General features: G+C 50.2%; 1 protein-coding gene across 1 annotated transcript; it reads right to left on the bottom strand.

The window, feature by feature from the left end:
* Positions 1 to 1,601: 1,601 nt before the first annotated feature.
* TMX1 (thioredoxin related transmembrane protein 1) lies at positions 1,602 to 8,289 on the bottom strand. The gene is made up of 8 exons (XM_082317694.1): positions 8,136 to 8,289; positions 7,898 to 8,013; positions 7,051 to 7,096; positions 6,402 to 6,530; positions 4,703 to 4,748; positions 4,514 to 4,615; positions 2,674 to 2,743; positions 1,602 to 1,930 (listed from the first exon to the last, which is right to left on the bottom strand). The coding sequence occupies exons 1-8, from the start codon at positions 8,276 to 8,278 to the stop codon at positions 1,752 to 1,754; spliced, it is 831 nt and encodes a 276-aa protein (XP_082173820.1). The 5' UTR covers positions 8,279 to 8,289; the 3' UTR covers positions 1,602 to 1,751.
* Positions 8,290 to 22,301: the final 14,012 nt, after the last annotated feature.

The raw sequence follows: 22,301 nt of genomic DNA, 5'->3' as shown, positions 1-22,301 counted from the left end.
TACAAAGAAGCGTTCAAGACTGACAACGAACACGGCATATTCTTAACAGCTTTACGAGCCGATTCGCCTGCAAGAGCTCGGAATATTGTTTTCCCCAATTTTCTTTTGTATCTCACAGAGCTCACTACGACCTCCTTGTTTGATGCTCTGCCTTCTTAATAATCACTAGGAGAGCCTGGCTTTCGAGAGCCTGGCTTTCGAGAGCCTGGCTTTCGAGAGCCTGGCTTTCGAGAGCCTGGCTTTCGAGAGCCTGGCTTTCGAGAGCCTGGCTTTCGAGAGCCTGGCTGCAGTGAAAATACCAAGAGCATTTCCGTTTGTGGTCTTAATTACTCACAACCAGGTTTGCTATTGACACAGATTTATCAACTGCCAGTCCTGCAAACCCACTCAGATGAACAATGTAAAAAAACGCCCAAGACAACTGAAAACAAAAACAAACAAAAAAAAAACCCAACCAAAACAAAAAAAAAAAAACCAGCCAGAACAGGCTTGTCAAAAAACCTAAGTGTGCTCAGCATTAGGCTACCCCTTCCCTTGCAAATACTTTGGAAATTAACTGAAAGAATATGAAAAATTCTTTACAAGCGATGCAAGATAACACTGGTCCAATGCGCGTGTGCATTCGTTTTATTTCTACACGGAGTGAAAACAAATACCATACAGAAAACAGTAGACTAGAGGTTTTTAAAGAAAGTATTAGGGTATATTGTTTCAAGATGGTTTTGTGAAAAGAGAAAAGATGACTTTCTGTAAAAGAAATTAAGCAGCAGTTATTTCAACTTCAGGCCAGGTACGGCCTGACTGGATTTGCAGTAAAATTTGATTAAGCAGAAATTACTGATGATGTATTAAAAATAAGCAGAGTCCTACTGCCACTCAGCAGGATGAACGGATAGGATTTGCGCTCAGCAGAGAAGCCTGCCTGTAAACTGTTCCCATCTGAATCAGAGTCATTGAGACGAACGAGACTTCGTGGTGCTACTTGTAATTTTTTCTGGAGAAGAGTTACTTCGCCAAGCAGCTCAGGGTTTTCTACAGCGTTTTCTAAAAGAAATCGAGGCAAATAGCAGGTTTCTGGTCAGCCAGAGAATCCACACTACACAGAGCGCTTGTGGTAACTTCCACCTGGGAGGAGGACGGCAAAGACAAGCTCTCTAGTTTTTGTTCAGAGGGCAACTTCTGTTCCTCTACATGAAGACAGCAACCTTCATCTCTTTGGAAGAAGAAAGATTGGGGGGTTTGTAGCACTCATTGTCATAGCAGAAAGCAGTTTTTGTCACATAAAAAGCCTGGAACGTGTCCCGTAACTGAGGGAACTTTCCCCCTCAGCGTTTCTTCAGAGCACAACTAGATAGATTTATACTGAGAAACCTTTTTGAATGCTTTAACAGCAAACAGGTTAGTGCATTTTCCTTGCTAATGTTCCCTAATGCAACAAGTACACTGGTTTACATTCTGTTAAAAAAAAAATAATCCCTATAGAACAAGTCATTCAAGAAGCCACATAAATTATTTCTCGGCACTTCCCTGCACACAGACAGGAGAAGTTTCAGCATTTGCAACAGCATGTTTTAGTTTGGAATACCTGATGCCAAAGATGCTTTCTTTTTTTTTTTTTTTTTTTTCTCTGAATTCATGAAATGCATCAATATTACCATGATAGGAGTCATTCTTCTCTTCAAGCTGAAGGATTTGACATTTAGCTCCTTCTGAGTTGGTGACTCAACCACTAATCCTGCACACAAATACAGCTAAGATTTATCCGTTGTAGCAGCAGTGTTCACTGGGCGCTGCCTCACAGCACTCGGTGACGAGTTTCTGTCGGACACCTCTTTACCCTCCGTTTCATCATCTGAGATATCTTCCTCATCTGCTTCTTGCTCTTCATCCAGCTTTTTCAGCAGCTGAGCTGACTCTGGAGCTAGCTTTCCTTAAGGAAAAAGGAAAATACACACATAAATACCACTACCATGTGAAATACACTTTTTTTAACATCACGGGCTAGCACAGAATTTGAATGAATTTAATCCAGGAAGCACTTTCCAATATCAGTCACTTAAGCTGCGACCTTAGGTAGAATTGTCGCTAGCATGAAGTTACCCACAGGCCAGGTATTAACAGATTACAGACTAGCTAGGCAAGGTAATATAAAACTTCCTCCAGCTTTGAAAAAAATGAGTCAGGTTCCTACAAACCATAAACCAGCATTCAGATCTTCTTCCATGACTTTTTCAGATGACCTTGAAAAATTCCAGAGACTAATCCCAAATTGAATCACTTTGTATCCACAGAGAGAAAAATTAACTTTTAATACTCACTTTGCCCCTAAAACTTAGGCAAAACCCCAGCTTAGCAACACTGAGAGCTCCACTCAAAACTTTTAGTCTTATCTCTCTGCACATATGGAATTTCCTGTCTTGCAGGTATGAAAATGCTGCAAAAACATTTTTCTATCTCCTAAAAAAGTTTTTTAAAAATAGTTTAGCTTTAGCTAAATACAAAACCCACTATAAACCCTAAGGGCAAACACCTGCAGGTAAAGCAAAGCATCAATCACAAGTGTAAACTTCCACACTAAATCTCATGTCCTACAGACACAAGTTACATACTGATATTTATTAAATAAGATTTAGGAAACAGCTTCACTGATTTAGACATATACAGTGGGCTTACTTGAATGAGGGTACTGTGGTGGTCTGTGCCTTTTGGATGGACAGATACAGTCTGCTAAGAACACCATTATCTGAAACCAAAGAAAGACAAGTTTAAACCTCCAAATATCCTGCATGTCAGAAACATAGGATCACTTATGCTGGAAAAGACCCTTAAGATCATCAAGTCCAACCGTTAACCCAGCACTGCCAAGTCCCTAAGCGCCACGTCTCCCTGGCTTTTAAATCCCCCCAGGGATGGGGACTCAGCCCCTGCCCTGGGCAGCCTGGGCCAGGGCCTGACAGCCCTTTGGGGGAAGAAGTTTTTCCCAATACCCAACCCAACCCTGCCCTGGCGCAGCTTGAGGCCGTTCCCTCTCGTCCCATCGCTTGTTCCTGGGGAGCAGAGACCGACCCCCCCGGCTCCAGCCTCCTTTCAGGCTGTTGCAGAGAGCGATGAGGGCTCCCCTCAGCCTCCTCTTCTCCAGGCTGAGCCCCCCCAGCTCCCTCAGCCGCTCCTCCCCAGCCTTGTGCTCCAGCCCCTGCCCCAGCCTCGCTGCCCTGCTCTGGCCACGCTCCAGCCCCTCCATGGCCGCCTTGGGGTGCGGGGCCCAGCGCTGAGCACAGCATTCGAGGGGCGGCCTCACCAGTGCCCAGCGCAGGGGCACCATCACCTCCCTGCTCCTGCTGGCCACACCGTTCCTGATACAAGCCAGGATGCCCTGGGCCCTCTTGGCCACCTGGGCACACTGCTGGCTCATGGTCAGGCGGCTGTTGACCAACACCCCCAGGCCCTTTCCCGCTGGGCAGCTCCCAGCCGCTCCTCCCCACGCCTGCAGCGGTGCCTGGGGTTGTTGTGACCCCAGTGCAGGACCCGGTGCTGAGCCTGGTTGAACCTCACACAGTTGGCCTGGGCCCATCGCCCCAGCCTGGCCAGGTCCCTCTGCAGGGCCTTCCTGCCCTCCAGCAGATCAACACTCCCGCCCAACTTGGTGTCACCTGCAAACTGACTGAGGGTGCACTCAATCCCCTCATCCAGATCACTGATAACGATATGAAACAGAACTGGCCCCAGTGCTGAGCCCTGGGGAACACCACCTGTCACCAGCCACCAACTGGATTTAACTCCATTCACCACCACTCTTTGGGCCCGGCCATCCAGCCAGTTTTTTTACCCTGCAAAGAGTACGCCCGTCCAAGCCATGAGCAGCCAGTTCCTCCAGGAGAATGCTGTGGGAAATGGTGTCAAAGGCTTTACTAAAGCCCAGGTAGACAGCATCCACAGCCTTTCCCTCATCCACCAAGCGGGTCACCTTGCCATAGAAGGAGATCAGGTCAGTCAAGCAGGACCTGCCTTTCATAAACCCAAGCTGACTGGGCCCAATCCCCTGGTTGCCCCGTACGTGCTGCCTGATGGCACTCAGGATGATCTGCTCCATGACCTTCCCCGGCACCGAGGTCAGGCTGACAGGCCTGGAGTTCCCTGGATCCTCCTTCTGGCCCTTCCTGTAGATGGGCATCACATTTGCTAACCTCCAGTCATCCGGGACCTCCCTGGTGAGCCAGGGCTGCTGACAGATGATGGAGAGTGGCTCGGTGAGCACCTCTGCCAGCTCTCTCAGTGCCCTTGGGTGGATCCCATCTGGCCCCATGGACTTATGCGTGTCTACGTGGTGCAGCAGGTCACCAACCATTTCCCCATGGATTATGGGGACTTCGTTCTGCTCCCTGTCCCTGTCTTCCAGCTCAGAGAGCTGGCTACCCCAAGAACAACTGGTCTGACTATTAAAGGCTGAAGCAAAGGCAGCATTAGTGTAATACACAGTAGTCACAAGCCGATCTGTTTCAAGTGCTTCACTTACAAGTCCCAGTATCAGTCCCGAGAACAGAGTTGCCAACGCAAAAACAGCATACGAGCCCCAGACCGGTATTCCAACATTTTCTGTTAAATACCCATGGCAGTGCTGGAATAAAAGACAAGAGAATCATTTCAAGAATAGGTGAATACCATGCCTGTTAAGATAAAATAAAGTATAGATCTAAGCACATACCCTGATCCACATTGACAGCTGAAACAAAGCTGACATACTGCTCATCCTGAAACAAAGCAGAAAAAAGTCACTGAAAACATCTTTAAGCCAGTCACATACCTGTATCTTCTGCTTTGCCTGACTGGACATTATTCAGTCCCACGTTGAACAACTTCTTGCTCATGTCTGGTTTTCCTTCTAACCACTTTGATTTTTATCTTCTGTTTTGTCTTTTACTTCAATAAACACTCGTTTCCCATGAAGCTACCTTCGGTACCAACATCAGCTTGTCTAACGTTCCACATATGGACAACTACGAATTCACAACCCTCCTTGACTTGGATCTGCTGACATATGAATTTCAGTTATTCTCCTTTATGTTCTAAGTTATATTTGGACCAAGAGTCTACGAGAAGCCAGCTCAAACTTCATTCAAGGTATTAAGAACTAAGCATCTGGAGATTTTATTAAAACAAAAAATTAACCTTGTAAGAAAAATCAGGTTCTGTAAGAACTGAGAGATCATCAGACAGTTAAGTTTAACCATATTTTACATACAAGTGAAAAAGACCAGGCTATCTGCCGTGTATATCCTGCCGATTCTGACATTTCCCTGTTATTGTGAAACTGCAGCATTAAGTATTCACTATCTGCAAAGGAAAGGAGAATTTGAAACATTAAGCCAACCTCAGTTGCTAATGAGGGAGTCGTAGAAGAAGCCTGCATACTGTTTCAGTATGCACAAAAAATGGAGCTGGCACTGTACACTTCTAATAGAAAACTTATTAAACCTAAAATTAGGACCCCGTTTCACACGTTCCTTGGCGTGGGCTACTACTTTGTAGGAGATCAACCACACGGTTTGAAGATTCAAATAGCACTGTGACTAGACAAAGTTAACAATGCCGCGCTTCCTAGAACAGCCACAAAAAATGTAAAATTTCAGTCTAGCATAGCGCTTCATAAACAGAACACTGCTACAGCGCAGTTAGCACAGAGGTGTTTCAGCCATCATTACTCTAAAAGAAGAAAAACCATGAACAATTGGGTTCATTTGCCTCCACCAACGGCGTCCCCAACACGCTTCACCACTCACAGTTACTCAGCTACTCTGAAACCACCACACAGCACATGCCGCAACAACTAAAAGCACTTCAAAGCCACAAAACTAGAAAGAATTCCAAAGAGCGTGATTCTTCTCAGACTACAGCCTCCCCACTTCACTTTTCCTTCAACAAAGGAAGGTTTCCTTCACCCTTCCACTTTGCTTTTAACTGTGCTACAGATGTCTTCGTAAATGGCCAGCCCATATCTTACAGCTACGTTGCTACATTATTTTCCAGTTTTTATTGCTAATTTCCTAGAATTTAGCTGGGCAAAACATCCTTCTGCCGCATAAACAAAAACTTCACGCGTCAGTAAATTACCTACAAAAGCTTAGTAAACCAATACAGCCACCTCTAACTATCTGAAGCCTTAAAGTAAACCTTGCTCAGAAGATCTTTGCTACGCTACCGCACACAATCCTCCCACAGCAGACGCAGGAGCATGACCACCCACCCATCACGTTCACATACTCCTTACCAGCACAGAGCTGCTGCGTGAGCTGCTAGCAAGGAGGCAGCACCGGGTGCGGCACACCTAAGGACCTGTCCCAGCACGTCCTTAAAGTGCGCAACGTTTGACAACAATTTATTATAAAAATCATAGCAAAACTTACAGGAAAGAGGAAGGACCAAACCATGATGAAACCGGTTCAATAGATTTCCATTCCTGGTCACTGATGAAATTTATGAAATCAGTTTTCGTTCTTGCACCCTGGTATCTCCTGAACTCTCCATCTTTACAGCTGTAAAACACAGACAATAAAATGTCCTTTATTTCAGACAGTCCAAGCATGCAGCATTTGCTTCCACTCAACATCTTCCCTCCCATCCCCTCGCCTATTTTTTTTTTTTAGTTTTACTTTGCTTTATATGATATTGGCTCTAAAATGTTTTCCGAAAAACTTGATTACAAGTATTTCTAGAATCTTGACTCCACATGTATCTTGGCTAGCTTTAGGTTGTGATTCCATAAAAAGATAGCGATCTTCCTAATGCACTTGCCACACAACTGTATTAAGATCAATCTACAGAGAAAAGATTGCAAAACAGAAACACCCATGAAAAGAGAATATATAAGGCCTGAAGGGAAGAGAAAAAAACCATCTGGCACTATTGTAAGGTCAGAGCAGGTAAGACAGTGGTTGTCTCTGTGTAAAGTAATTCACATTCTTAAAGAGCATAGTAAATCTCATGTGTTTGCCCCCCAAAAAAGGAAAAAAAGAGTCCTCTCCTCCAAAAAATCCTGCTGCATTGCATACTTACTGATAGATGGTAGGAAGGGCTGTTATGATAAATCGTCCACTTAATCCTGTAAGAAAACAGTTATTTTCAGAATAGCAGAGCACTTACATAAGAAAAGGCAAGATATGTTATACACTGAAATAGAAACAGCTGCTCCCAGGTTTCAATCTTTAATTGTGACCAAATGCAAACCTGTGCATATCAAAGTACTGCACACAGTTTGAAAGAAAAGTTCCTGGACAAAGAGCAAGAAAATTTCTCCATGGGGAAAAAGAGATGCCCGGGGATAACCATTCTACTTGACTATTTTGGCTGTAGCTCCCCAGAGAGAGACGCTCTCTTCTCTTCCCACACGACCTGCAACCTCCAGTGCTTGTGGAAAATAATCCAAGTGAGGCAAGTTTCAAAAGTTCTTATGTGACTTTGGAAAAAAGTACTCGCATGGGGAAGGTCTTTTTTACAAACCCCACACAGACACGAGGGCAATTCAGACCAGCGAGCTGCAGCTGAGGGAGACCAGCCTGCCTGCACTCCCTTTTGGGGAGTACTGCTGCAGGGAAGGCTGAAACCACACTTCTGTTCTGTATGATGCTTAAAAAGTAAGGTCAAAAACCCCCTTGAAATCCTCCACGTTACTTTCTAGAGAAACTCTCTTGTTTCATTTATCTCTTAAGAAAGACTAGACTGCTTGGTCTGCGTACGGCAATCTGCCTTCAGAAGAGATCAGGAAGAGATCTTTACTGTTCCCACTGATTCTGCTTGTTTTCTAAAAGCAGACAGGCTGGCACCGAGCGTTGCCCCCGGGCCCTGGGAAGGCCAAGGGCACGGAGGCGGCCGGGAGCGCCCGGCCCTCCCCGCAGACTCTCACCCGGCTGCTCCGTGACATCCACTTTGGCAATGTTCACTTCCAGGTCCTCGCCCCACTCGGCAAACTTCTCCCATTCGGGCTGCAGGTTCTGGCAGGCGGGACACCAAGGGGCATAGCTGGGGGCGGCACAAGTCTGTCAGGAACGGGCACCGCTCGGTCCCCCGCGGCCTCAGGGCGGGCCGCCGAGAGACCTCCCCCACGCACACCCCGGGCCCCGAGCGACCCCCTCCCGACTCACAACTCCACCATCCACTCGCCCTGCAGCAGCTCCCGCCACATGCCGTCCGACAGCACCTTCACAGAGCTCCGTTTCCCCAGCGCGGCCCCGCCGGCCGCCAGCGCCAGCCACAGCAGGGCGCACAGCCGCCCGCCCGCCGCCATCTTGCCCCCGCCGCGCCGGACGGCGAGCGAGAAGGGGAGGGCGGGGTCAACCGGACCACGTGTTCCCGCTGGCCCCGCCCCCGCACCTCAGCGCATGCGCCTCTCACGCCGCCATGAGGGCGGGTTCTGCTGCCGCCCGTGTGGGCGGGGAAGGGGGCGGGCTCAGGGTGGGCGGCAGCCTATGGAGCGTCGCGTTGTGGGGGGCTCGTGGAGGCTGGGCCAATGGGGGGCGCCGGTTCCTCCGCCGCTGCCTCCCAGGGCGCCGCCCCCTCGCCGTGTCCCTCAGAGGCGGCGTGGGGCGGCCGGGCGGGGCGGGGGCGGCGGGGTCTGCTGGCTCCTCTCTGCGGCAAACCCCGCTCCCAGCACCGCCCCGGGGGCGTGGGGGAGAGCCGCTGCTTCCCCCGGGTGCTGTGCAGGGTTTGGCATCTCCACAGGGAGCTCAGCACCTCAGCTGGACTGCGGGAGGGCCTGCGCAGCCTGCTTGCCCCCCACGCCTGGTGCACGCTTCTCCCCCCCACCTCCTCTCGCCCCCTGACAGCAGACAGGTGAACAGGAACAAAAGCAGCCACAGCAAATACTAGAAATAACACAGCAAATACAGAAATAACACAGCTGTGTTGTTTCCCTCTGCCCATTTTCCTGCGCGAGGAATGGGAGAGCGAGCTCTGGCCCTCAGGGCAGATTGCGGCCCACAGTGAGGTGAGGAAAGCGCTGGACAGGGTCACGGCGGGAACAGATTTCCCTCCCTCCAACCCCTGCTTCCCTCTCCCGCATCTTTAGCCACTTGTGGCAGAAAGTAACTTAATACTTGAGTGCTTTTTTCTCAAGCAAGTCAGGGAAAAGGACACTGGTAACAAGCAGACAAATCCCACATCACTTCACTGCAGTCTATCTAAGCTTTTCAAGGGAAGGAGCCTCTTTTTTTTCATATGCACATAGTTTCTCTGCCACAAAGTTTTCTCCAGCTCGCTCCTTCTCCTTTTCTGCCTGGATCGCTGCTTTCCCCTCACCTTTCAAAGGGGCCTTGGCCATTGTTTCATATCCCACAATTCAGGGCCTTGGCAGGTGGAGAGAGCTGGTCTGCAGCAGCCGTTAGAGCAGCCCACGCAAAAATAAATCACCCTTTTTTTTTTTTTTTTTTTAAATTTTGGCAGCTTCTCTATAGCACAACGTGTATGTTCCTTTTTGTAGAAGAACACGAAGGCATTGCTAAGGACTTGATGAAGCTTGTTATTTATTGATTCAGCGTTCAGTAATAAATCACTGCTTGCAGCACTCTCCTTGCTCATTGCCATTCCATTTTAGTCATAATTTCTGAAATTTGTTATTGATAATCCAAGAATACCTCCGTTCTGTATCAGTAATGAGACGAGATGCGAAGAGCTGTCTTCGGTTCTTCAGGGTAGCGGTACACATCCTCATAATTTAAGATGCGTTGAAGGATAAGCTCATAAACAAATGTGTTGTGCTACCATGTGGAGCGGAGGTTGGGTGACTGCTTGCTTTGATCTACATCCTGGGGAAAGTGGCTAGAAGCACGATCCCGCCTTTTATTCAGGCTGAATAAGAGGATAATTAAATGTTCCTTTCTTCGGTGCGTCCAAACAGATGAGTGCATGGAGGATGAATTTGATTTCATCCATGTGCAGGTTAATAAAAGAGAAAAAAACATGACGGGTACTGGCAACGAGAAGCAATTGCAACACAGCCTTCGGACGACATCAGAGGAGAGGCCCACCTGGAAGGGCACGTGTGGAACTGTGAGGCAGCAAGAACGGTTTTGCCATTTAATGCCCCCAGGCTCAAGGAGAAAGGAGCTGGTAGGCATTCCCTGTCAATAAAGAGTAGCTTCAAAGGCACACCAAGCTCCCTACGGAAACAGCTTGAAAGACCCTGAAAAGTATGACTTCATACCTCCTTCGCTTGGTTCCAGTAATTATTTTAAGGGTAACAACTGTTGTGAATTACTTTTTACCTCCGTTATTATTACATTGACGTCGTCTTGTTTATTTGTAGTTTTGAGGCATTTGAGAACAAGGCGGCCTTGACGGTATCTTTTACGCATTCTTCCTCCAGCCAATCCACCCAAGGTGAATGGAGAAATGTCTGCCACATCGTTCAAGGTTCACAGTAGAATAAAGAGATTTAATAACCAAACAAGCATGAGATGGCTCTGGGCGACCTTAAGAAATGAACACATCTCCTAACGCTACCTGTTTTCCCTTCCTCTGTGGCTGCTCTGTTACTGTGACGTGAGATTTGCAAAAATATGTTGCTTTATGACTTACTTCCAGAAACGTGTGGAGCGTAGGGGGACAGCACTGGTTTAATCCATTGCTCTCCGCAGCCCAATCCCCTTCTTACCCTCACGCTTCCTTAGCGGTATGATACCGCTCCACGGGAGCAACGCCAGGGACTTTTATGTCCGCGAGGCTGCAGAGCTCCGTGAGTCTGATCTTGACCAACCTGAGGTGTCTCCAAGACCATCCTGGCACTGCTCCCCTCTGCTTAGTCCTGAATCTAAAGCGAGATCCTTGGGCTTCTTGGCTTTTTCCCTGTGCAGGTGGTGGGAGTTATGGGCCAACACACATTAAACAAGTTTCACCATAGGTCCTTAATGTCCTCTCTTACCGCAGAGTTTGTCCACACCTCCTGGTGTACTGAAGTGAGAAAACGCACAGTCCTGCCTGCCGGAGGTGCTGGGCTAGGGTTCAAATTCAGTGATGGTGTTTGCAGGGAGGAAGAAGTTTGTCTGCTGAGGTCTGTGCGGAGAACGGTTGCCCTTACAACCAGAGTTGGCCTCCAATTGCACCACCACTCAAAGAAAAAAGTAGGATCATTGGTGAAAACTCTCCCGAGCCCTGAGGACCACTGTGAGGCTTCCTTTTGGCAAACCCCGGTAATTGTCCACATCTTCCGAGAAAGCCCCAAGCGCTTCTGCAAAACACCGGCTCCGCTGGTGGGACGAAGTTCTGGTGGTAGACGTCAGAAGGTGCAAACGCCAGCTTGTAAAATCGACACCACAGTGCGGAGCCGGGGTTTTCTCGCCCGGTGGGGTGAGCTCCACACTAGTGAGTGATTTTTTTCACTGATTAGTGATTTATTTTCATGTTCTTTTTCAGCGCTGCCACACAGCGGCAGAGTTGAGGCTGCTTCTAAACGGGGAAGGGACTGAAGGTTCAGGAGAAAATCCTCTTCGGTTAGAAAGGCTCTCCTGCTAGGGACACCCTGACATCTTTCAAGGTGTTAACGTGAAGGGCTTTTTCCTTGTCCAATAATGCTCCTACTTGTGTTTTTAGGTTGTTTTTCTAAGGAGCTGAGGTAAAGGGGATTTTGTGGTCAGTCTACAGTTCTTCCCCCCAACACACAACCGCAATGCTGCTCATCATTTTGGCCAAGGTTGGGCTTACAAAAATATCAAGTCTCTATACATTTCATTAAAAGAGTTGTCCAGTTAGAGGGAGTACTACTGATGCACAAAAAGAGGCTGAAGCACCAAATTATTGTTTGACAGAGAGAAAAGGAATTATGAGTATCTTCACCGCAGGGAAAGCTTCAGTCGGCAAGAATACTTGTCAGACAAGGGGACGTTCAGCCGTGAAGCACTGAGCACAGCAAACAAGGCCGATACATTCTGCTGCCCACAGAGCTGTTCGGTTTTGATACAGGATGAAAGATGATAAAGCGAAAAATGCCTGTGTAATCAAGAAATCATCCTTTTCTTGATGACATCTGTGCCTCAGAAAATCAGAGCCCACAGGTAGGAGTGGGAGTAGAAAGACTCTGCTTCCTTTGGGTTTTCTTTTGAGCTGAAAATGAAAAAAAAGAAGACCAAAACGCTTGGATGTCTCGACATTTTCCCCAAAGTTAAAGCCACGAAGATGAAGAAATTTTCCGAATTCAACCAGTTCCATAAGTGGTCAAAAGCATTTTAAAAAATCCAGACAAATTCACCCACTCTTTTCCTTTTTTTGCAGAATGTTAATTCATCTATATTTGAAATGTGAACAAATTGAACCAGCTCTATTTTTGCGTATTTCCTCTTTTTTTTTTTTTTTTTTTAAGTACCCTTGCATGTCCTGACGATGAGCTGAACGCTAAACCAGCCGAAAGAGCAGCAGGAGCGCAGAGGCTGCCCGCCCGGGGCTGACCTTATGAAGGACCACTCGCAGGTAGCAGAGTGCTGGCCAGGTAATTATTTCCCAACACGGACCAAGCCCTGCAGTCCCTGGACGAGGTACAGCATCAGAGCCCTGACCTCATTTACAGAGCCTGCATTTATGAAACGCCACAAGATTATGCAGAGAGCTTTCCTGCGTGTAATCATATGAGGCAGGAGACATGAAGTCATTGTCCTAAAGCCCAAGGTGAAATCAGGCTGACCCTGAAGGTCCCAAACAGGCCTAGGGCTGTATTTGGTATTGCTGGAGGAAGAAAAACTGATCCTGCCTCATTTATTTGGCTGGTTTCTGGCTTCGGCCTTTTGGAAAAGTTGGCAGGAAGAATTCTACTCAGAACAGTTTTCTGGGCTTCAGCGTCAGAAGAATTAAAGTCAAGAGCTAATTGCTTTTCCGTAGCTCTGGATTTCATTCCAGGAAGACGATCCATGCGTCGACGCTTCCTCCTGCAGAACAATCCTCTATATCAGGGGAAGTAATTCAGCCCTACCTGCCTAAACTGAAGCCCACAGAGGGTGCCACTGGCTTCCCAGAAGCCAGATTGGGCTCGGTGGCTGTGAACACGGCTTCACTCTGTGCACAGTTGGGGAGGACTAGCAGGCATCCCCTCTCCCCAGGGGACTTTTCCCCATTGGAAAGCACATTCCCATCCAACAGCCTAATCCTTCTGCTCCCCAGTGCCTGAGCTGCCGCAGCACAGGCTCCCAGGGACCAGAAGACCCTGTGTGAGGAGCTGGGGTTCTTGAGAGCTTCAGCTTTGGCGTGAGCGAAGGGTTTCACAGCCTCAGCTTCTGCCGTCGCACAATCCGTGCCCGTCTGCGGTTTGCGTCAGCTGGTGCAAATGCTATGCGCAGCAAGGTTTGCTGCTTCTCGCTTTGGAAAACTGCTTGGAAGACCTCAGAATTACCACAGTTGTCCTTACAACCACTATCCATCAGCCTTCCCTCTATGTGCTAAGAAACTCTAGTAACTGCTAATTATTCAGTAATTAAGTGTCTCTCTAGGGTCATAATTGTAAATCTGGCCTCTCCCAGTCACTGTTTGCTCCTTAGGTAGCAGTTTTCTCAATGCAAAACCAAATTATCTTCTTTACATTTGATTGGATTACAAAATTGCTTTAAACTCTATGGAGATGATTAGGAAAAGTGTGGTTTTGCGCAATCGTTACCATGGGAACTAAAGTGGAGAGATCTTTATAAACCAAAAGTCAAACAGATTGGGTTTCAGACAATTAATATTGTCTCACATGTTTATTCATTTGCTTTAACTGGTTTGTGCACTATTCTGAAATAGTTTTTATCTCTTTTTCGGTATCAAATGCTCTGTCAAAGAGATGCTGCTGCCTCGGGGATTCACCCCTCTCTTCCCTTGCGAGCCCGCAGCCCTGCTTAGCTTCATCTTCCTCTTCTGCTTTGCCTCGTTGGTCTGGGGACATCTCTGGGGGCTTCCAGGTGGGATTTGGGTTGGGATGGGGACACACCTGTGGGGAGCAGTGTCAAAGCTCCTGTCCTGTCCGTGGAGCCCCGTGGGCTCGGGCAGACCAGGGTGCGCTGGTGGGTGAGCTGAGCCGCGCTCTGCCTCTCCTGCGCGAAGCCCTCTGCTGTCTTTTCTGACACCCAGGACTGCTCAAACTGCGTTTCTTCTAGTTCCACGTTGGACACTTAGGGAAGAGCAGCGGATAAACTGACCAAGTGCCCGTCACTGTCCCTCTGCTCCCCCCTGTCTCCAAACCCTCCTCTTTCTCCAGCAACTTGACCCCATCCCATCTCCTGATTTCTCTCTCAGCAGCCCTCAGCTCTCTCCCTAGCACCTTGCCATCCCCTGGCTCTCCCCTCACAGCACAGTATCACATCTTGAAAATAATTAGCATTACGCCAGAGGCCCATTTCCCACTCCAGCGGTTTCCATTTGTCTTTCTCCCCTTCACATCCAAGATGCCAGGAGGCCATCGCTGTGCTCAGCTGCCACCACACTACCAGCATCGCCCTTCGCTCTGTCCGCTCTTGCCTTCGTGCTCCCGTCACCTGCGTTCACGGGCTTTCTGGGGCAAGGTTTTGTCCTCCGTTAGCACAGCACCTCTCAGAGCAGTTTTGTTGTGAGCACGCCTCCAAGAAATCATAAATAAGAAAGCAATGTCCTCATTTTCTTCCAGACCTCTGCCCGGCTCTGTGTGCAGGAGGAACCCCCCTACCAAGGGAATTCAATACTCCTGTGTTTAAAACCAGCCGCTCCTGCCGCTGACCTCCCTCCCTGCACTGGATACCGCATTACTCCTGTCCTCAGGGGCTGATCTGTCCCGCTGTCGTTTCAGTTCTTCACAAACACACGGTGTTTCTGTCCCCTGTCGGAGGTCCAGCGAGGAAAGCTGCGCTCAGCGTAGGAGCCGGCTGATTTTCAGACTGCTGTGCAGATCACCCGGCCGGGCCGTAACAGCTGCTAGATTAGATCCTGCTTCTTCCACCATCATACCCGTTTTCAGAAGAGCATCGTGCAGCCACGGTTTGGCAAGCTTTGACAGGACTAGCAAAAGGCGTATTCCCCAGGCGAGGGTGGCCGAACTACCAAATTTCCAGTTTCTGATCAAAATCGGGGAAGAATGAGAGAGCCTCCCAGAAACGTGGGTGAGAACTAGCGTTGCGTGAGGCAAGCCGCCTGGTTTCCCTAGCTTCAGTCTCAGACTGCTGAACTGATTTTAGCAGAAACCTTCCAGAATATTTGTTCCGAGGCAGCTAGGTGACCTGGCATACATCAGCGGGCGAGATTTCAGCTCGGGAAAATGAGAAGAGACTGAAAGCAGGGGCTTGCAATGGGAAATGCTGGGCAGCCAGAAATGTAAGCGTTGCTGTTTCCTCTGCTGATAGTATTTCGCTGCAGAAGACGCACAAACCAGAGAGTTTAGAGCAAAGCATGCATGTGTAAGGGACAGCTGGGCCCAGTACAGTCTTGCACACTCAACTGCAGAGCCAAGCACAAAATGACCATCTCCTGCCCTCCAAGTATTTATTTACGCCAGAAAGACACGGATGTAAATCCCTGCTGTCCTGCTGGTTTTACATCGCTTTGCACCAATCTGAAAGTTGCTCTTGGTTCCACGAGACAGCAAATTGAAACCCATTTGCTGTATTTTAGTGACAAGAAACCTCTTGCCCTGAGGCCAGCACCAGAGTCTGCCTAAGGGTGTCCAAAGACATGCAGGGGAAAATGACATTAAAACTGTTTTCTTATAAAATGGCACTTTTGCAAGAGGAAGCGTTTATTGTGGCCAGCGCTGCTGTGGACCTATTCCCGGGCACCGGCCTGCGCAGCAGAGCAGACCAGTCCCGGCCTTGCGCAGGCTGTAAAGATCCAACCTGCATTTTCACTGCCGTCTCTGAGGCTGGAAGAGTTTTCCTGAATAGCTGGTGAGGAAGTAATGTTGCTTTTGAAGGCAAAAATAATTCTTTCAGATAGCCAACATAATCTGTACCAGGCCCAGCACTCCACTGCTATCAGATAATGCTGGCGAGATGCAGTTCCTGACACTCCAAAAGATTACGTTGGATTATTAGATCAGATTAGATTAGATTATCTTCCTGGATATTGAGGTCAGAAGGGGAGAGGGGGAGATAGTCTGATTTTCCGCATATCCCCAGCCATCCAGGTATTCTTCGTGGGGCATCACCTCACTTCTCCTCTCCTTTACATCCCTTTTTCATTTACTTCAGCTTGCCCCACGAGGGTATTGATGCCAACCTCTTTCCAGTCGTGTCCTTGCTATTGAGATCAAACCACACCGTGCCAGGCGGTGCCACAAATAGCGTTGCGGCACCTTGAAAGCGGGGCGCATTTCTGCGTTCAGAAGGAGACGGGCTGGCTGGCTGTTGGCAGAAAGCCCACTACTCCTTAATTGGAAAAAGAGGTTTTATTTTTTTCTTTAAACAAGACATCTCAACTGGAGTGCTCAGCATCAAAGAATCAAGCAGAGCGGCACAGAAATAGCAGCAAGAGCATCTAACCAGGCAGAGAACAGGACTCCTGACCCTGGTGAGGCTAGCAAGGGAGGCAACGCTTCCAAAGGCATCATGTTTGAGCACAGAGGAACATTTCTGCTTATGACTTTTCTATTTTCCAGCAAAAAGAGAAGCATGGTGGTAGTATGGCACCAGAACAAAACCCGTTCTCCTGGAAGGAACCATCCTTATCTAGCCAAATATCTTCTCATTGCCGCTGGTGGGCTCTGAAGCAGGCTCACAAGAGTATGAACAGCACGTCACGATTTTGCATTTAACACCTCTCCTCCACTTCTCTCCCCGGAAAGTCCTTCTGACGGTGCTGATGGGTATTTGCTCTCCTGGGCTGGGATTAGGATGGAGCCCAAAATAAAGTCTGAGATCCAAACTCCCTGAGATTGGAAGAGTTTGGGTCTCACTCTGGACTTTATTATTTACACTTTCTTTTCATGGCCACAAAAAGCCCAGATTTAGCATCCAGAGTCAGTCTCTAATTGCAAACCCAGGCAACAAGCCTCTGCCTCGTTCTCCTTGTTCCCTGTGGGGACCGCAATCCCAGAGGCAGGGCTCCCAACACGATCACCAGGGAGGGGCACAGCCCGGCCGGAGGGAGCTCGGACCCACAGGCTACGGTGAGGATGGACGCGCTGCATCACTCGCAGGACGTCTTTTTTGTCACATTGTACTTTCCTCCACCGCTCTCTGCTGTTGCCGATGGCCCGAGGGGTTGCGCTGAGCTACCTGCAGAGCAAGAGCTGGCTGATCTCGCATGCCCTCTGTACATTCAAATGGAAACCTATTTGCACTAACAAAATACGGATTTATTCATCCCTTTGCCATAAAAAAACAGAGTCATTTTAATATGCTTTCAGGGAATAATTGAGTCAATGATTCTGTAATAAGAGCTCTGCCCTCTGTTCCTCAGAGGGTGTTCTCTCTGGCACATATATCTGCATTTCTGTTGTGAAGGGCCCTGTACGACTTGCCCACACACTGCTTACCGAGGGTGCTGTAACTGCTGTGTAGGCTGATGCAAAATGTTCCTTCACCCACAGATCCCTGCCTGCCTCTGCCTTAAAATGTCATTGAGAAACCAACCGAGAAACCGTGCTTATTAGAGAAGCTTCTCTCCCAGGAGTCCGCTCCAGCAGGTACCAGGTAGCAAAGGTAATGCCGGGCCAGAAGAAAGTGTCCGAGAGCAAAGCATGCTCCTCTGGTAGAGCTCCTAAATCAGGGAAGATATCTGAGTGAGCATGAGGAAGCTTTCACTGCAATCATCACAAATGCTTTCTTCAGCCAGAATATGCTGAATAAAACTAAATGTCGCAGGCTGACTCAGAAACCCTGCAGGGAGGTGGTGATTATCATGCTTAAACATTTTCTTGAGCACTTCTGGAGAGCGCTACCAGAGTCATGCTTTGGTTATCCTGGTGCGTGATGGGCTGGGAAGCGACATGCAGGTCTCCGATACCCACAGAGACAAGCAAGCTTCTTGTGCGGCCCCAACACGGAGACGCGCAGCCGGAAAGCTTGAGAGGAGCCAGGGAGGCTGCAGTCCAATCCCATCGCTGCTGCAGGATTAGTTTGAAAAGTGCCGGGGTATTTGTTTGCCATTCAAAGGAAAAGCGTGAGGACACCTCGTTACACGCAACACACCAGCGTGCTTCTGCTGCTGAGGGTAGGACCCCCGCCCCGCAGGAGCAGAAGGTGCAAGTGATGGGGGAGAGTCTGAAGGTCGAGAGCCAAACACCGGAAAAGCGGGACCCGGGGGTTTCTATCAAAGCATCTAAATCAGAGGCTGAAGAGACAAGAGGGATTTTGATAAAGTGGGTGCATAAAGGAGCAGTCTTGCCTCTCATTTTCATTTATTTATGCTTTTCTCCCATGTCGACAATAGCCCAGTTTGCTCCACGCTGTGAGAATCAAAACTGAATCTTCAAACAAGCAAATAAACAGACAATAAAATACTCCCCAACGGAAGCTGTTTAATTTTCTTGGTAACATAACGCAACGCAGCGACAGCGGCGAGGCGATCTGTCATTGCCACGAGGGCGAACTCCACTCTTTAGCAAAATTTATCCTAACTGCCTTCCCTTCCCCGGCAGCGCCTGAGCCGCAGCCCCATGAGCCGCAGCCCCATGAATCCGCCGCCTCCTGGAGGCATCTCCTGCACAGACGTGTCTCATCCCGCTCGCTACCGCGTCTTCCGCAGCAGCGTCTCCTTGCTCGGCTGCCGGTTGCGTTATGGTAATGTCAGGCTTGATCATTTCCAAGTCTTAGTCATACAGCGTTTGTTGTCTTTCAGCAGCAATATGGTGCAGATCAGGAATGTACATACCGAGCTCTTTAAAAAGGACAATTTCCCAAGTTCAAAACAGGTATGAGCTGGCAGCAAACTCTCAACAGATAATGTGCATAATAAGGGGAGCAGCTTAAGGATGTTTTAGGAGAGAACCCAACCACCAGAAGTTCGCGTGGGGAGGGCAGGCCAGGCTTGCTTTAACCAGTCGGATTTACAGGGACTGGGAAAGGAGCTGGGAAAGAAAGGATAGGCACCGTCGGCAGCACGTCAGCCTCCCCTCCGGCGGGGCTGCTGCAGAGGAGGGGTGAACCGCGTCCCCAGGGCGGCGGGGCCGTGGTTCGAAGGGTTTCTGGGCAGAGCTGCTGTGCTTCCCATGGGACCTGCTCTCATGGGAACAAAATCCCCCTGCAAGCCCGGACAGAGGGGGCTCGAGGCGAGCAGTGCCTGCTGGATCGCAGCTGGAGACCACGGGAATGAGAAGGGGAGAGGAGACGGCCGGGACACAGCTGTGGGAACGGCACAGGTCACAGAAGAGCCGTGGCTCAGGTGTGACGTCCCGCTTTGCACACCTTGTCACGGCCACCCGTGCCCAGGCACACGCGGCTGGTCCCCTGCGCTGGCACCAGCATCAGCCAGCCCGTTGTTGGGCAGGCAAGCTCCCCACGTGTGGTGGCCACGGAGAAAATCCACCCTAATGAAATGTTTCCCTGCAGTAATTGGATTTCCACTGTAAACGAAGTAATTATGCTGATTGTCCCTGCACTTTTGAAGATGAGACGATGCCAGCAAGCGGCAGCTCTGGCGGATGGACCCATTTACGTATCTCTGCGGCGGGGAGCCAAGCAGGGGCATCTCCCTGCACAGAAGACCAGGGGCCGGCATGTGCGAGGTTGAGGTGGCCACGTGGCTCCAAACGCCCATGGCTCTGCTCCAAAAAATGGGCAGAGGAGAGGCCGTAAAGCGATTTGTGCAGCGGCCAGGGGACTTTCCAGGAGTGCGACTCAGCTGTGGTGGCGTTCCTGGGCACGACGCACCCTCCCTGCCCAGGCTGAGCACCAGTCTGCGGCTGGAGAGCGGCTCGGTGAAGGGCAGGCCATGTCCGGCATTGGGAATGCGGAGGTCTCCAGCCTCCAGGGATGAAAAATGGGAGAAGAAGAAGGGGAAGGGTATGTACCGAAGACGGGTGTCAACAGCAGAGGTGGGATCAGACCCGAGCTCCTCTCTGAGGTCTCCACGGAGCTTGCTGGCTTTGGAGACGCGCGCTGACCTGCGTGCCATCGAGGGAAAAGAGGTGAAGGCAATTTCAGGACACCCTGGGAACACCCACAATTCACGCTGGGGCTTGAGCAGGGCTTTGTCATCGTGGATCGATCAACAGCGCGTCTCTGCCTGTGCCGTCTCCTCCCCCTTTTGTTTTTAAGGTTCTTCAGTCACACGGGAAAATGCCACGCTATAAAAAACTCACAGAACAAAACCAAAAGCCCAAGTGAAAAGAAAAATACAGCTGCGATTCCGAGGTTAGTTTTCAGGTGGGCTGTGAGTGAAGTCCTGTCAGCGGGTCTGAGGAACCAGGGCTCGCTTAGCGGTGCTGCTCGGCCGAAGACAGACACGCAACTGGGAGCAGAAGACAAAACACCATTTGAGACCAAGATGCCTGGTTGGACTGGGGACAGATGAAATAAAACAAATCTAAATGAGTGATTTGAATCATCGGTGAAAGGTATAGGTTTAAACAACCGAGAAATCTCGGTTTGCATTTATTCTGTATTTATGTGGTGCGACGCTTGTGCGGCCACACTGTCCCTGTGGGAGCACTTGTCTGTCCCGAGCCCCTCCGGACTCGCGCTGAACCAGGCTGGCAACGGGGCCTCGCTGACGCTCCCGCAGCACCATCGGATGGCCTCAGGGTGCAGCTGAGGCCAAAGACATAAAGGAGTCCAGGAAGGGATTAGAAAGACAGGCTCCTTGGTGGCTACTGAACATAATGGGCCACAAGCCGCTGCCAGCTCCGCAGGTCCCTGCTGCCGGGGCGCAGCCAGGAACGGATCGGATCAGAGCTGCCTTCTCGCTTACAGCCTTTGCCCGCAGCCCCGACAGCTGGCTGCGGTTGGAGACGAGGCAGCGGGGAGCTTGGTCCCTGCTCCGAGCCCTGCGGCCGTCCTTATGTCCCCAGCCTAGGCTGGTCCCCTCTCTTCCTTGCAGAGCCCCTCTGCCCGAGCCGCTTTCCCTCCCAGAGCCGATCCCAGTTCCAGGAAGGCAGCAGGGAGCTCGGTGCTGGCACAGCCACGTTCCCATCCCAGCTCTGGGATCACTCGCCTTCTCCCCAGCCTGCCGGGGAGTCCCCTCGCGTCCCCGTGGCCAGAGGCCAGCGGGCAGAGTGGAAACACGGCCAGCTGGCAGCCGGCAGGAGCTCCACAAACCCTGCGGCGCCCGAGGAGACAGACAATTTATTTCATCTCCAACCCAGCGCTGCCAAGGACCTTGCAGAACTTGGGCAGAGCCAGGGCTCGCTCCTGGGAAAGCAGCACCAGAGCTCGTGCAGCGGGAAGCAGGGCTGGCCCTGGAAAAGTGCTGCCTGGGAGAGTTTAGTGTTTTAGATGAGTTTTGGGGCTGCCCAAGCCCATTTTTAACACTGGAGCAACCTGGAGACAAGGGGCTGCGTCCCCGTCACTGGGGGTGCAGGAGCCGGTGGATGCCCTGCCACGGCAGGGTCCCTCCCGTGGAGCTGCCTGCCTCCCCACCACGAGGCAGATGGGATCGGGAACTGGGGCTGGATTCGAGCTGCCAAGAGGCAAGGCATCAATGCCAGGAGGAGTCTTTGAAGCAATCTGGGCTCCAAGCCACTGCTGGAGCAGCGCGTCCAGGTCACGGCGTGATGAGAGACGATGGCTGCGCGCGGTACCTCGCCAGTGCGCCATGCGCACAGGGAGCCTCTGTGCGACGGGGAGCGGATCTGGGGAAATCCTTGCTGAAGGCCTTTGGGAAAGGCAAAAGTTGGGGAGACAGGGTGGTTTCTTGGAAGGGAGACTTCTTCAGACTTTGCAAACAGGTAAATCACATACGGGTGAGGAAACACGCAGGTGCTGGGAGAACACCTGGGGAATAAATCCTACATATTGCCCTGCTGTGACAGCATCCTCTGAAGCCCTGTGCTGGTTTTGGCTGGGATAGAGTTAATTTTCTTCACAGTAGCTGGTATGGGGCTATGGTTTGGGTTTGCGCTGGAAACAGTGTTGATAACACAGGGATGGTTTTGTTATTGCTGAGCAGTGCTGACACACAGTCAAGGCCTTTTCTGCCTCTCCCCCCACCAGCGAGGAGGCTGGGGGGCACGAGGAGCTGGGAGGGGACACGGCCGGGACAGCTGACCCCAGCTGACCCCAGGGATCTCCCACACCGTATGGCGTCATGCTCAGCATATAGAGCTGGGGGAAGAAGAAGGAAGGGGGGGACATTCGGAGCGATGGCGTTTGTCTTCCCAAGTCACTGTTACGCGTGATGGAGCCCTGCTTTCCTGGAGATGGCTGAGCACCTCCCTGCCGGTGGGAAGCTGT

Source organism: Platalea leucorodia (genome assembly GCF_965183815.1).
Source record: "Platalea leucorodia genome assembly, chromosome: 7".
NCBI lineage: Eukaryota > Metazoa > Chordata > Aves > Pelecaniformes > Threskiornithidae > Platalea > Platalea leucorodia.
Note: the sequence above shows the minus strand (reverse complement) of the source record. Positions and strands in the feature narration are given on the sequence as shown.

What these genes read in the sequence shown, in the direction of transcription:
- TMX1 (XM_082317694.1), bottom strand. Translation starts at nt 8,278, where the DNA reads ATGGCGGCGGGCGGGCGGCTGTGCGCCCTGCTGTGGCTGGCGCTGGCG. An exon ending in GCCCTTCCTACCATCTATCA is followed by an intron (nt 6,531 to 7,050) that starts GTAAGTATGCAA and finishes TGTGTTTTACAG; the next exon opens with CTGTAAAGATGGAGAGTTCA. An exon ending in AGCTGTCAATGTGGATCAGG is followed by an intron (nt 4,616 to 4,702) that starts GTATGTGCTTAG and finishes CTTTTATTCCAG; the next exon opens with CACTGCCATGGGTATTTAAC.